At 39.1% G+C, this 15,184-nt stretch overlaps 1 protein-coding gene across 1 annotated transcript in view; it reads right to left on the reverse strand.

Moving 5' to 3' along the window:
- Positions 1-2,593, reverse strand: part of NOL6 (nucleolar protein 6 (RNA-associated)) — a 16,933-nt gene extending 14,340 nt beyond the window's left edge. Inside the window, exon 1 of the mRNA XM_006898542.1 lies at positions 2,555-2,593. Coding sequence (XP_006898604.1) covers positions 2,555-2,593 — 39 coding nt within the window. The remainder of the gene's footprint in view (positions 1-2,554) is intronic.
- Between the last annotated feature and the right edge of the window lie 12,591 nt (positions 2,594-15,184).

The following is a 15,184-nucleotide window of genomic DNA, read 5'->3' on the forward strand; positions in this document are numbered from 1 at the left end:
TGAGATTGTCAGAGACAGTGCGATTGGCACAGGACAGAGCGGAGTTTAGGGCTGTTGTACATAGGGTCGCTATGAGTCGCAAGTGACTCGACGGCACATAACAACAACAACAACAATTGATCTTCTGCAGCAAGCACTTTAAGTCCTCCTCACTTTCAGCAAGCAAGTTTGTGTCCCTGCCATAATGAAGGTTATTGAGTCTTCCTTTGATCCTGATACCACATTCGTCTTCATAAAGTACAGCTTCTCGAATAGTTTGTTCAGTATACAGATTGAATAGATACGGGGAAAGGATACAGCATAGATGTATACCTTCCCTGATATTAAGCCATGAAGCATTCCTTCATTCTGTTTGGACAACAGCTTCTTGGTCTAGGTATAGGTTTCAAATGAGCATAATTAAGTGTTCTGGGATTCCCATTCATCTCATTGCTAGCCATAACTTGTTATGATCCCCACAGTCAAATGCTTTCACAAAGTCAATATGGCACAAATAGATATTCTACTGATACTCTTTACTTTCAGTGAAGGTCCATCTGTCATCAGCAATGAAATCCCCAGGGTCAGGGCCTCTTCTAAATTCAGCTTGAATGTCTGGCAGTTCTCTATGTATTGTTCTAGTAGTTTTTTTAATGCTCTTCAGCAGTATTTTGCCTGCATGTGCTGCTATTAATGATATCATTCTATAACTGAGTACTTACTAATGTAAGTAACTAGAACCTACTGAACCCAGGAGTATAAGGCCACACCAAGTCATTAAATCTTCACAATAATAATTCTAGCCCCAAAGAGACACTTGAGGGAGGTCTCATGACTCACTGAAGATTCCCTAGTTAGTATGCATTTTACCATGGCCCAACAGTAACGAATTGTGCTCCAATTTAGAAGGCACACAGCTCAAACCCACTAGCTGCTCCATGGGAGAAAGACAGGCAATCTCCTCCTGTGTAATTTACAGGCCCTGAAAACCTACTGGAGGGTCAATGGTACATAGCAACAACAACATCATTACTGTGTGTAGGTTCAAACTTTTTCTGCAAGGAAAAAAAAAGTCTGTGAGATTCCAAACCTTTTCCCCATAAGCCCTGGGCTGTTCCCTTCAGGGTCCTACCTGGCGAAAAAGGCTTACCTAGAGCAGAAAACACCAGGAAGATGTTTGTGTTTTAATGACTATGTAAAGGCATTTTGACTGTGTGAATCATAACAAATTATAGTTAACACTGGAGAAGAGGAATCCCAGAATACTTAATTGTGTCCATGAGAAACCTATATATAGGCCAAGAAGCTGTTGTTCAAACAGAACAAGGAAACATTGAATGGATTAAAATAAAAACAGGTATGGGTCAGGATTGTATTATTAGAGCCATTCAAAGCATATGTTGAGCAAATCATTCAGGAAGCTGGACTCAGGATTGAAGAAGACTCATCAACAAGCTCTGCTATGCAAAAAAACCAACAAAAAACTAACAAATCAAACATCAAAACCCCCCCCATCATACAGAAATTAAACAGGACTTGAAGTATGTGCTGCAAAAAGATCAAAATGGATTACACCTGAACATAAATAAAACAAAAATCGTCTCCACTGGATCAACAGATAACATCATGACAGATGAAAAAGATCGAAGTTACTAAGCATTTCATTTTTCTTAGAGCCACAATGAACACCTATGGTAACAACAGTCAAGAAATCAAAAGAGGTGTTACAATGGGAAAATCTGCTGTCAAGGATCGCTCCAAAATGTTAAAAAGCAAGGATGTCATTTTAAAGACTAAGGTGCACCTGAGGAGCCAAACTATGATTTTTTTTTCTCTCCCTAATTGCTACCTATGCCTCTGAAAGTTGAAGTAGAACAATGAATAAGGATGATAGAAGAATAATCAATGTCTCTGCATTGCGGTGTGGCGAATACATCTGTCTTGGAAGAAGTGCAAGCAGGGGAATCCTTAAGGCCAAAGAGGGTGAAACTTGATGGTCTTGAACTAAAGATGGTATCACATACTTTGGGCATATTGTTAGGAGGGGGCCAGTTTTTAGAAAAAAGACATTCTGTTGGGAAACGTGGAGGAGTAGAGAAAGAGAGGATGACTCTCATCAAGACTGATACAATGATTGTGGCAATGGGCTCAAGTTTGTCAAGGGGTAAGGACCGCGCAGAGTAAGACAGGGTTCTGATCTGTTGTTCATAGGATCGCTATGAGTCGTACGGCAACTAAGAAGAAAAGTATTCTAGAAGTGCCATAATATACCTTCGCTACAACTGTACACAAGAGAAAGATCTTGCCCAAGTTTAAGAAAACTTAAGGCAAGGAGGTAATTAAAGCCGTGGGTCTCTAACTTCAAGGTAGAGAGCAGACGAACAGAAGTGCAGTTGGTTTGAATGCTTCTATTCAAATCCTGCCAGGCTCCACCGCCCCTAATAAGCTTTTATAAAACCGAGACTACTGCAGAAAGGTCGGCCCTCGTGTCTCAAGACACTTGTCTTGATCTACGGTGCCATGACCAAGGAAGGATTCACAATGACCCTCCCTTCTTTCTGGCTAGCTCACCCACCTCCGGCTCCTCGACCGCTCCTGCAGGTGCGGGCCCCATCACTTCAGGTCCCTCTCCAACACGTGATTCATTCAAGTTTGGTCCGCACGGAAAAACCACCCACGTGAGCGGAAGTGTGAACTCAAAATCAATGAGATTCCAGGCCCTTAAGACTCACCCAGCTCCAGAACCATTGAGCTTGTGCCCGAATACTCGCTTACCATTGGTCCGTCTCTCTTCAGGGCTGCTCATTGGCTAAGACATCAGCCAGGTTCTCTCATTTACGGCCTTTTTGCGACACTAGGCAGGAAGTCTGATTTTAGCTGGGCGTGGCCTCCTTTCTCTCACTTCCTTCACTAAGATAGAGAAGGGAGGGGCGGAGTTAGTTTAGCCCTTTTGGGGACGTATGTTTGTTTATACTAATGATTGACGTTTGTGTGCTTGGCCTGGCAGCAGTTATGTTTTGTGCTTCGAGTCACTGTCACTATGAGTCTCAGCAATGGGGCACCTTAGAATAACAGCATATGTAAGACAAAGTTCAAGTGCCTGGTGACCAAAACGTGCTGGAAGCGTTCATGGATGCTTTTACAGCCTAGGTTTATCATCTATTAGAAAAAATTACTTCACAGAGGTTTATTCTACTTCTGACTTATTCACCATCTAAAATTGCATGCCGCTGTTCGAATCCACCAGATGCTTTAATGGAGAAGGGGGGGGGGACAATCTCCACCAATCAGATCTGATGTGACGGTGCACACAAAAAAAATAATTGAAATTTTTAAAAAAAAAAATAAAATTGCATGCCAACCAAACATTTTTGGTTGTAGCCCTTCCCCTTTGGTCTACTTACTTGACACTAAAACTTGCAACAATATTATTTATTAACTGCTTTTTGTCTAAATGAGCCTCACCTGCTAACACTCATCATTTCTGTATCCTTCACTGCTATATCGCTGTCATGTAGTTCTGGGCCTGTATACAACCGTTGTTGTTAGGTGCTGTTGAGTCCTGTAAGATTCCTATCTAAAACTTGTTCTATCTTGCACCATCCTCACACTTCCTGACACACAAGAACCAATTGCAGCTGTCACCGTGTCAGTCCACCTGGTTGAGGGTCTTCCTCACCTTCACCGACCCTCCACCCTTACTAGCATCATGTCCTTCTCCAAGGAATAGCCCCTATACAATTATTTGCTGAATGAAGAACTGAATTAGTGACTCAAGAGTACCGCAGAGGCTTGCAGAAGGAAGTAAATATTGGTAGTATAGACTGGGAAGTGCTGTGATAAGCACGGGATGCCAAGGGCAAATCGTTGTTGTTATGTGCCATCAAGAGTTGCCTGCAACTCATAGTGACTATGTGCAATACATCTGAACTCTGTCCTGAGCCAGTCTCACTGTCTCCAATATACCTACCCCCATTATCCCAGATACTACGTCAATCCATATCATCTGGAGTCCCTTTCTCATACTCTATCCCTCTAATTTTCCAAGCATGACGTCTTTCTTCAGGGACGAGTCTCACCTGGCCATTTTTAGGCAAAGGATCTTACTGTATGGTAGATAATAGCAGTCACATTAGCATAGGATGGTTAAGATTCAACTCCAGGTTCTGCCATTTACTAATAGTATGACTTTGGGCAGCTTTCTTAATCTCTTTAAACCTGGTTTTTTGCTATTGTTCAGAATTCTAATCCTGAACAGAACAGAACGAAGTACTCACTGCTCAGTCTATAGTATCCTTACAGTCCTTTTGCTATGTTTGAGGCCATGGTCAGAGCCACTGTGTTAATTCATCTCATTGCAGGTCTTACTCTTTTTCTCTCACCCACAGCATTAGCAAGCATGACATCTTTCTCCAAGGGCTGATTCCTCTGAATAGCAAGTCCGAAGTATGTGAGATGAAAGTCAAGCCAACCTTTTTTCCAACGAGCATCTGGATGTACATCCTCCAGGGCACATACTTGTTCAGTATTCTTTACCAACACCAGGATTCAAACATAAATTCTTCTTCAGTCTTTCTTACTTATAGCCCAGTTTCCCCATGCATATAAGGCAATTGAAAATATCATGACTTGAGTCAAATATAGTTTAGTCTTCAAACTGACATCTTTCCTTTACACTTTAAAGAGGTCTTTGCAGTACATGTACCCAATGCAACACATTGATTTCTTGACTCTGCTCTTTCCAAGGGCATTTGATTGTGGCTCCAAGTAAAATTAAAACATTAACAACTTTAATGTATTTTCTGTTTATCTTGATGTTATTTACTGGTTCTTGTTTTGCTATACTTTGCCATGTAATTCATCTTAAAGGCTGTAATCTTTAATCTCCATTAGTAAGTGCTTCACTTTCAACAATAAAGATTGTGTCATCTACAGATCACAGTTTTTAAATGAATCTTCCTCCAATCCTGATGCTGGGTTCTTCATATTCTCAGATTATTCGCTCAGCATGTAGATGGAATTGCATGGTGAAAGGATAGAACTCTGATGCGTAATTTTCTTGATTTTTAAACCATAATATATCTGCTTGTTCTATTAGAATGACTAGCTCGGTCTATAAAAAGGCTCTGCATGAGAACAGTTTGAAGCATTTTCATTCTCAGTCTTCCAAATAGTGTCATCCATAATTTATTGTGATCTACCAAGTTGAATGTGTTTTCCTAATCAATAAAATGCAGTAGGATATGAAGATGAAATGCTCATCACATGGTGATGCTCAATGAATGTTGGCTATTTCTGTTACAGGAAGACTGTAATTCCTTAAGTGCCCAAGTCTTGTAGGGTTTTTTTTAAGGTATAATTCCATTTTTTTTCTTTCAGATTAATTTTTCTTCAGTCTTTAATGATCAAATTCTTATATAGGCTTTAGTGGAGGTCATAGGGCAGAACCTGCAGGTCTAAATTGGAGTTTCAAGAGACCTAGTCCAGTGAATGGCACAACACACAATACATAGTAGAGGCTCATATACAGCTTGGGAAACACATATTCATCAAAGACATTGGCTTTGGAAATGTCCTTCATAGCTGAAGTGTTGATCAGATTTCAAATTACTAAGTCATGGTTTCCTTGTCTTTGGGTACACAGCAATCGCAGTTTGCATAATAAATAGGTGGCATGTGGTTGTGGTCCTTTTTGGCATAACTATTAATATCCCTGTTTGTTTGTTATCCTGAAAATAAGGACCCAAATTACAGTTTGGTTTGCTTTTAAAAAATTTCCTTTTTTAAAAAATTTTATTATTTTTGTGTGAGTGTACCGTCAAATCAGATCTGACTGGTACAGGAGGAGATTGTTCCTCCTTTCCCCGGCAGAGCATCTGGTGGATTTGAACCGTGCGCCTCTGGGATTGTAGTTGCAGCTCCTTTCCACTAGAAAAATTTCCTTCTAATTGAGGGAAAGTTTACAAATCATTTCTATTTTTTTCAGTCATTTGTATACATTTTGTTTTACAGTGTTATCATTACAATATAGTTTTATCATTCATATACTTTTTTATATTAATAATAGATTAACAGAATTCATTATTGCAATACCTGATAAACATTTTATATTGCCTTTCCATTCACTCAATTTATCTGTTTACTATTTTTTCTTCTCCTTATTCCTTGTAATCATTTAAAATGAGTTCTATCTGTAAACCTTTCTTTAGATTTTCTAACAGTGAACTCTATAACAATGAATGGAGTGGAGTGATACCACGATAGTCCTTTTTCACTGTTTTATTTTGCTTGGCTCATGCCTTCTAAGTGCATCCATTGTATGAAGTGTTTCCTGATGTACTCTTTCTTGTGGTATTGCTGATTTCTTTGTCCCATTTACTTAACTGTGCTGGGTTAATTTTGTGTGGTTTTTTTTTTTATGATGGTTTGGGTTTTTATTGGCTTGCTTGATTTACAATGTTTTCAAGATTTATCCATTTATAGAATGTATACATACATATTTTTTTATTTTTTGGTAATTTTAAAAATTTTAATCATTTTAATGAACATTTACAGAGATTTTGGATTTCCATTCATTCATTGCTGCACTTCTCTCCCCGCCCAGCCCTCCCCCTACCCCAGTTCCCTCCTCTCTTTGAAAAGTAAAACTCCCTCCCTGGTACACAATCTCCCCCGCACCCCTCCTACCACCCCAAGTACATTCCACTATGCAACCTTAATTGTGGACTCCTGTTGTTTATGTTTCTTATAATTTTCTTCCTAGTTGTTATCTTAGTACTTTCTAAATCTGTATTATTATTGTCTCCTTCTTTATTTTGATGAGGTTTAGTAATTCTCTTCGTGGTTACCCTGTAAATTACTATTTTAGTCTCAAATCTAAAACATCTCACTTGGTTTTGAACTCGCCTTCCTTTACTTCCTCTTCATTTAAAAGTTTGAAGCAAACAACAAATGCTGGCGATGTTTCAGAGAAACTGGAACTCTTATTCACTGTTGGTGGAAGGGTAAAATAGTGCAACCACTATGGAAGGCTGTATGTCACTTTCTCAAAAAAGTTGCAAATAGAAATACCATTTGATCCAGCAATTCCACTACTGGGAATATACCCTAAAGAAACCATAACTGCCACCCAGGCAGATATATGCACACCCATGTTTATAGCGGCTTTGTTCACAATAGCAAAGAGTTGGAAACAACCTAAATGCCCATCAACAAACAAATGGATAGAGAAGCTCTGGTATATTCACACAATGGAATACTATGCTGCATTGGGAAACAAGGAACTCATGCAATATTATTCAAAATGTGTGACCCTGGAGGACATTATGCTGGTGAAATATCTCAGCACAAAAGGACAAATACTGCATAGTGCCACTGTTGAAGAACAGGACTGACATCAGGGTTGGGGTGAAACTGAGGAACAATTGGATACATTATGTATATTGCGTTGAAACAGATGAGGGAGAGAACGGTTTAAAAGCGATATATGATTGGGCATTATGGTTATGACAGGAGTCCAGAATGAAGGTTGCATAGTGGAGTGTACTTGGGGGGGGGGGAATTGTATATCAATGAAGGAATTTTTCCTTTATTTTTCAAAGAGAAGAGTGAACTGGTGTGGGGAGGAGGGGTGGGCAGGGAGGAAAATGCAACAATGAATGAATGGAAATCCAAAATATCTGTAAATGTTCATTAAAATTAATAAAATAAAATTTTTTTAAAAAAAGAAGTTGGAGAACTATACTTCTTATCCTTTCTTTTTGCTTTGTAATTGTTATCACTTGCAGACTGATATCTCTTGGTTTCATGTGTTTATTACTTTCATACATTTGTTGTTACACTTTGTGTATTTCTAAGTCAGTTTCTGAATGATGTTGTGATATATGTCAATTTTAGATTGTTATTGGCTTTTGAAACAAAGAACTCCCTTTAGAAATTCTTGTAAGGTTCATCTAGTTTTTACAAATTCCTTTACTTTCTATGTATCTGGAAATGGCCTAATTTCATTGTTATATTTGAAGAACAATTTTGCTAGGTATATAATTCTTCTTTGGAAATTTTTTTCCCTTTTTATATCTTTTAGTTCAAGCCTACAAAATTTTTACAAAGAAATTGGAACTCAAGTCTCATTGATATTCCTTCCTATGTAACTTTTAATATTTCCTGATCTGCTTTCAGTATTCTTTATTTGTCTTTAATTTTGGAAAATTTGCTGACATATTTTTTAATGTTTTTATTTTGGGGGTCTATTCTGGCTGAGATTTGCTCAGCTTCGTGAACTTGTATTTTTTCATTCTTTATAATGTTTGGGAAATTTTCAAGCAACAAATCTTTAGGAATTTTCCCTTGTGCTTTCTTGGACTTTTTCCTGTTCTGAAGTTGCATTCATATACCTATTATTTATTTTGATGTTGTCCACATAATTCTTATGCTTATTTTCTTTCCTCTTTTATCTGATTGTTTCTCTAGGAGATTATTATTGAGGAATGTGTCCTCCATCTCACTAAGTCTGTGTTCCATTTTTTACAACCCTGGTCTTTTGCCCTTTCAATGTATTATTTTTGGAGTTTCATTCTTTTTTTTTAATTTTTTATTATTTGTGTGTGTGTACCGTCAAATCAGATCTGACTGGCACAGGAGGAGATTGTTCCTCCTTCTCCAGCAGAGCATCTGGGAGATTTGAACCGCACACTTCCAGGATTGCAGTGCAGCTTCTTGCCACTAGGCCTAGAGTTTCATTCTTATTATTTAAAATTTCAATGTGCTGTTTTCCTATTGCTTCTAATTGTCCATTTATTTTAATTGAAATTTTAATGAAAGTTTATGGAGATTTGGATTTCCATTCTTTCATTGTTGCACATTTTCCTCCCTGCCCACCCCTCCCCCCAGGGATTACTTTTCTATTTGAAAAGTAAAAAAAAAACCCTTCTCTCATTATTATATACCACCCCCCCCAAGTCCACTCCACCATGCAGCCCTCATTCTGGACTCTTTTAATGAAAATAATACCTAATCATATATTCCTTTCAAACATTTCTCTCCCTCATCTGTTGCAATGCAGTATACATTATTTATCCCTTCTTTTCTAAGATTCCCCCCAACCCTGATGTCAGTTCTACTTTACAACAGTGGCATTATGCAGTATTTGTCCCTTTGTGACTGAGATATTTCACTCAGCATAATGTCCTCCAGGGTCAGCCATTTTGTATAATATTTCATGAGTTCCTTGCTTTTCAATGCAGCATAGTATTTCATTGTGTGAATAATACCACAGCTTCTCTATCCATTCATTTGCTGTTGGGCACTTGGGTTGTTTCCAACTCTTGGCTTTTGTGAACAAAGCAGCAATAAACATGAGTGTGCTTTATCTGCTTGAGTGGCAGTTCAGGTTTCTTCCAGATATATTCCCAGTAGTGGAATTGCTGGATCAAATGGTATCTCTATTTGCAACTTTTTGAGAAAGCGCCATACTGCCTTCCACAGTGGTTGCACCATTTTACACTCCTACCAAAAGTGTATAAGAGTTCCAGTTTCTCTACAACCTCACCAGCATTTGTTATTTGCTGTTCTGTTAAATTTTGCTAATCTTACTGGAATGAGATGATATCATGGTTGTTTTTAATTGTCCATTTATTTTATCTGTTTGGTCTTGAATAGGGTTTTTTTTTTGTTGTATTTTTAATTCTTCTGATTTCTATAATACATGTAAGACATTTAACTATTATTCTTTTTTATTCCTTTCCAGGAAGATTCTACAGCTTTTCTTCCTCTGAAAGGTTTTCTGATTCTTTCTTTTGGTGCCGTCTTACTCTGATTTGAGTGGTCTGAAGTTATTTGTTGTCTCCTAGATAACGTGGTGTTCTTGATTTTGTATTATTTTGTTCTGATATCGTTGATTAAAGCATGCAAATGTGTTATGCCACTGACTAATTTGGTAATTCTTTCAGTTCTGTCCTTCATAAGGTCACTAAGAGTTGTCATTGACTTGACAGCGTATAACAATGACCTCATCAGTATTTCATCTCTTGTCTTTTAATAGGTCTGTTAGAAAATGGAGGTACGTGTGCATTTCTCTGTTTGCTGTTTGCATAGAGCAGTTGAGGTTAGCCTGGTCCCGTGTTGGTTGCCCTATGGATTATTTAGAGCAGGAGCTGGTCTTTACGCATCTGATGAGTGAAGATGTAGAAGATGTATATGTGATTACATGCTGTTGTTGTCTATTGCCAAATGGGGAAAAGAAACAGAAACAAAACAAAACCAGAATAATAAATTGGTCTATAAAAGTTAGAGAGGGGTACAAAAGGAAAGTGAATCAGAATAGAAAAGAGAGAGAATAAGAGAAGGCAGAAGAAGTTTGGGTTTTTTTAAGAAGAAATTTTTTTTTAAAAAACCTCATAGTAACAAAGAAGGGGGGAAAGGAAAGAAATGAATAAAAGTCCAAAAAGCAATAGAAAATTAATAAATGAGTGAAAATAGAAAGATCTTGAAGGAGTGTGGGCTGTGTACTTGATTAATGTAGTGGGTGGAGGCATAGTTATCTAGTCTGGGACAGTTTGTCTGCCAGTCTAACAGAAGCTTGGGACTAGAATATCTAGTAAGCTCAGTTTTTGCTCATATTTTGAGAGGTGGCTGAGGCCCAAGATACAAACTGGGTTAAAGACCGACGGTCTGTTGGTCTAGAGGGTATCAAAGAGTGAAACACTCAACTTGGCCTCACCGGAGCTTAGGGCAATCTACCTGGCTAAATATATGGTCCTTGCCAGTCCAGCTTTTGGGTGCAAGCAGGGTACTCAGGCAGGGATAGTCATTGCCATTCTGAGATGACCAAGGATAGTATAGACCACAGAGAGTGCACTGCTCCACATTGACTATTATGTGTGGTGAATATCCTCGAGGGATACCTACCATGAGAGGCAAGAACCACAGTCAGAGGTGGAGCCCTCACTAACTCATTTGCTGCTTGCAGGCCAGGAATAGCACAATTCACTGGCTCCTGAAGCACATGCATGCTTCCTGTGCTAGATACAAAATGGTGTGCACTTGGTTGTACGTAAAACTGAGAACCCTGCCAATATTGCCAACCACCTGGTAGATAGATGGTGGTGTAGTGGGGACAGTTGCTTCCCTTATTCCTGGGGTGGCATTCAGGGAGCAAGTAGGGAGATGGCACCTTTTCATCAGACAGCTGCTGGCGTGGGGATCTCTGCAGTTCTGAGTTCCCAGCAACGTTATTGTTCATAATTCTGTGCTCCATCAACTTCCTTATTTAAGGTTTTCATTCTAATTCTTCCTTCAGTGGTTGTTTGAAATATATATTATTTATTTATTTGTTTATTTATTTATTCTTTTTTGACTCAGGGAATTATCCTCTTTCTCTGCTGTCTTTGTTTTCTCATTGCCTCATAGGATTTTCAAGGTAATGAGTTTTCAACTGTATCTTTCTCTGGTGGAGTGACTGGTGAGTTCCAGCTGCTGACCTTTGGGTTAGCAGCTGTGTACTCTAACCATTATGCCACCAAGGCACCTTTGAGACCTTTTGAGCTGTCCTGTTTTGAGTTACCACCAGAGGGCACCAATCAGAATAGTCAATGTTTACTTGCCATTGGGAGACAATATGAGAAAACTCTAGGAACCTGTTTGTTTCTAGGAACCTCAATGTTTTGATAAATGATTTGCACATTTTTAAGACTGTAATAGTTAGCCCATGATTATAAACAAAGCATGTATTCGATATGGAATTCATTGTCTTGAGCACTCACACTGTATCTCTTGGAGATCATATTAGGAGGGGGGAGGAAGATTTGTGAGTTTTCAATTACTATTACTAATTGTCTCTTTGCTCTTAGGTGTGACTTCATGAAAACAATTACTTAATGTTTATTTTATGTCAGATGGAATGGTAATTTTGAGACTACAGTGATAAATAAGGCATAGTTGCATGCTACGATGTCTTACCTCTTAGGATTAAGAAAGCATAAAACCAATCCTATGAAACTCCAATTCCTCTGTCTTCAGAACGTAGACCCTTGATTACACAGTTTGTACTAGACTGGGCTACTGCTTGGAGAAGGACATCATACTTGGAAAGGTGGATGGTCAACAGAAGAAAGGAAGATCGTCAACAAGATGGATTGATATGGTGACTGTAACAATGGGCTCAAGTGTGTCTGAGATGGTGAAAATGGCACACAATAGGTCAGGGTTCAGATCTGTTGTTCATAGGGTTGCTTTTAGTCATGGTTGATGTAACAACACATGACACCATCACCACTCTGCTATGAGCCTTACCAGTGGATATGTTTACCCAGCCACCTGTCTTGGGTCCATGCCCACAGTGGAAATATGGGTTTATGAGTTGATTTGAACCTTGAGAGAAGTTTCCGGTCTGTGTGGCAGGTGTAAGTCTCACTGAGGTAGACTAAGGGCCTTACCATCCTCTGAGGCAGGGTGGAGCTGTTAAGAGTTTATGTGGGTGAAATGTTTTGAAGATAACCTTTCTGCCTGGTTGTCTACTCACAGCTTTGTTATTAAAGGTGTCCACATCACCTCCTACGTTTTCAGGTCAGGATTTGTCTTGTCTCTAGATTGATTGACGGGAAGAGGGAAAATAGAATTAGTTCTAAACCACTAGATTTTGAGGAATGGGTTGGTTTGACAAGGACACTTCTCCTTTCTTGAGAAAAACTCTAATTCCAATGGAGTTTGGTGTCAAGACAGAAGGAAGAGACGTCTAGGAGTGATTCTTTAAATACTGAGACCTCATCTCAGAAGGAAGAGACGTCTAGGGGTGATTCTTTAAATACTGAGACCTCATCTCAGAAAAGAGAACAAAGTAATAATATGAGTTATAGTATGAGAAGAGGGTGGGTGAGGAAGATTAACTTTGCGGTGGAGAAATCAGACTCACACTCTCTGCTCTAGGTTGATAAAGTAATAAGTCATGTTTATATTATGTACTTTTAATGTATGATGAAAATGACACTTCCGTGATCTTTTCCCAGAAACTCAACAGTCTAATGAGGAAACTATCAGATAAATCCCAAAGCTGATTGGTACATCTCAGAACTGTCAAGGTAATAAAAAAAAAGACAAGTCTGAGAAAGTGTCACACTCACAGGAGCCTAAGGAGAACATGGTGACAAAATGCAATGTGGTATCTTAGATGGGATTCTAGGACAAGATGCTAATTAAAAACTAAGAAAACCTGAATAAAGTATGGACTTTCTTACTCTCATTGTTGTCCAATTGGAACAAACATACAGCTAACACTCCAGCACAGCTTCCTTAGTATATGGATTTTGTGATAATAATTTTTTTTAATATTGGCTCACTACCGAGCTCTGGTGGCCTAGTGGATAGAGAGTTGCACAGCTAACCTCAAAGGTGGTTTGAATTTACCAGGAGATAAAGATGAGCAATTGTCTCCCAATTTATAGCCTCTGAAAACCTACTGGAGAATCAGCTGTGAGTTGATTCTGAATAAATGGAAAGGATATTTTTTTATATTTGTTCCTTAAATGATAACAGATGTAGCAGAAAACCTAAAATCCATTGCAGTTGAATGATTCTGACTTGTAGTGACCCTACAAGATACCAAGTTTCTGACGTTGTAAATCTTTGTAGGGTCACCCTTCCCCCACCCTCCAGTGGCTGGTGGGCTTGGATATTTCAGTGACAGGTGCAGTGTTTATAACCTACGGTGCATTTGACCAGGCCAAAGAACTTGCTCATTCACTACTATCCTGTAGGGTCCAAGTCATAGTGACCTTCCATTGAGTTTCTGAGGGTGTAAATCGTAATGAGTAGACTGCCTGTCTTCCTCTGCATGAGCAACCAGTAAATTTGAACCACTGAAAGTAAACTGCCTTTTGGTTAACAGCACGCATGCTATGGACTACCAGAGTGCTGTCAATTTTTCTGTAAATTTAAAGCTATTATAAAAAAATGTATTATCCAAACCAAATGGATAGTGTTCAGGACACAGTTCTGTGCTTATTTTTTAAAAGCTTTTATTTACTGATCAGAATCCTGGTGTGGTTAAGTGCTCAGGAAAATGGTTTGCTTTTCAAACCCATGAGTAAGAGGTTTGAATCCACCAGTTCATCCGGGAGAAAGATGTGGCAGAATGATTCTATGAAAATTTAATTTTAGAAACGTATGGGGTAATTCTACTGTCTATATGGTCGCTGAGAATTAAAATAAATTTGATGGCAGTGGGTTATTTATAGTTCCTTTATAATGTGCCAACCACTGTGCCAAAAGCTGTACACAGATAATCTCATTTTATTCCTAATTGCTGATGTTAGGTATAATTAACCTTTTACAGATGCTGATGAAACAGGGAGAGATAATGTAATGTAAATGGTGGACCAGACTTGGAACAAAGGTATTTCTGACTCCCAAATTATTAGTATCCGGGACTTCAGGATGATAGATTTGATCTAAAAAAAATAAATAATCATAGGACATGTTTAATAAGAGAAAAGAGTAATCAAAAATTAAGGGAACTAAAGACAAGACTGTCTTCACTATAGTCATAATTATCTCAACAGTCCCTCAGTTTCAGGGTGAATCTTTAAACTGAAAGAACCTGTAGAAGTCAAAGTCCAATATGTTGTTATGTGCCATCGAGTCGTTTCCGACTCATAGCGACCCAATATACGAAAGGGTAAACTGAGGTCCAGGGAGAGCACTTCCTTTGAAATCAGGTAGAAGCTGCCAGCCTGAGCTATTATTTCTCCATTCCTATCCCCAACCCCCAGCTTCCTCTTAATAGTTGAGAAAAGGAAGTAGGAACTAGTCCATCTGCCTTCCCCCATTTCTCAGATGGGAAACTAACAGCGTCCTCCTCCCCCACCAGGTGACTAGCCCAGTGACACACTAGCCTGAGGGCGAGAGACTTATTCTAACTCTACAAGAGCCATACTCAGTCCAACTTTACTGAGCACCAACTGGGTGCAGTGCCTGCAGTTTAGGTGTCATAGGGAGGGCCCTGCAGAGGACCAGAGCTCGCGTTGGCTCATAGGGGTAAGAGGGCGAGGACATCTCTGGAACGAGGTCCTTTGAGGGTGTGGAGCCGCACGATTGCCACTTTAGGGACAAGGCTGTTCCCGGTCGAGTTGCATTGCTGCCTGGCCCTTTAAGAGTGGGGAACACGCGCCGGCGTCACAAAACACCGCCACAGCACCCGACGCCCCAGAGGAGG

The sequence above is a fragment of the Elephantulus edwardii genome, unplaced genomic scaffold (assembly GCF_000299155.1).
Source record: "Elephantulus edwardii isolate Elephantulus edwardi_28Jun2011 unplaced genomic scaffold, EleEdw1.0 scaffold00232, whole genome shotgun sequence".
Taxonomy (NCBI): Eukaryota; Metazoa; Chordata; class Mammalia; order Macroscelidea; family Macroscelididae; genus Elephantulus; species Elephantulus edwardii.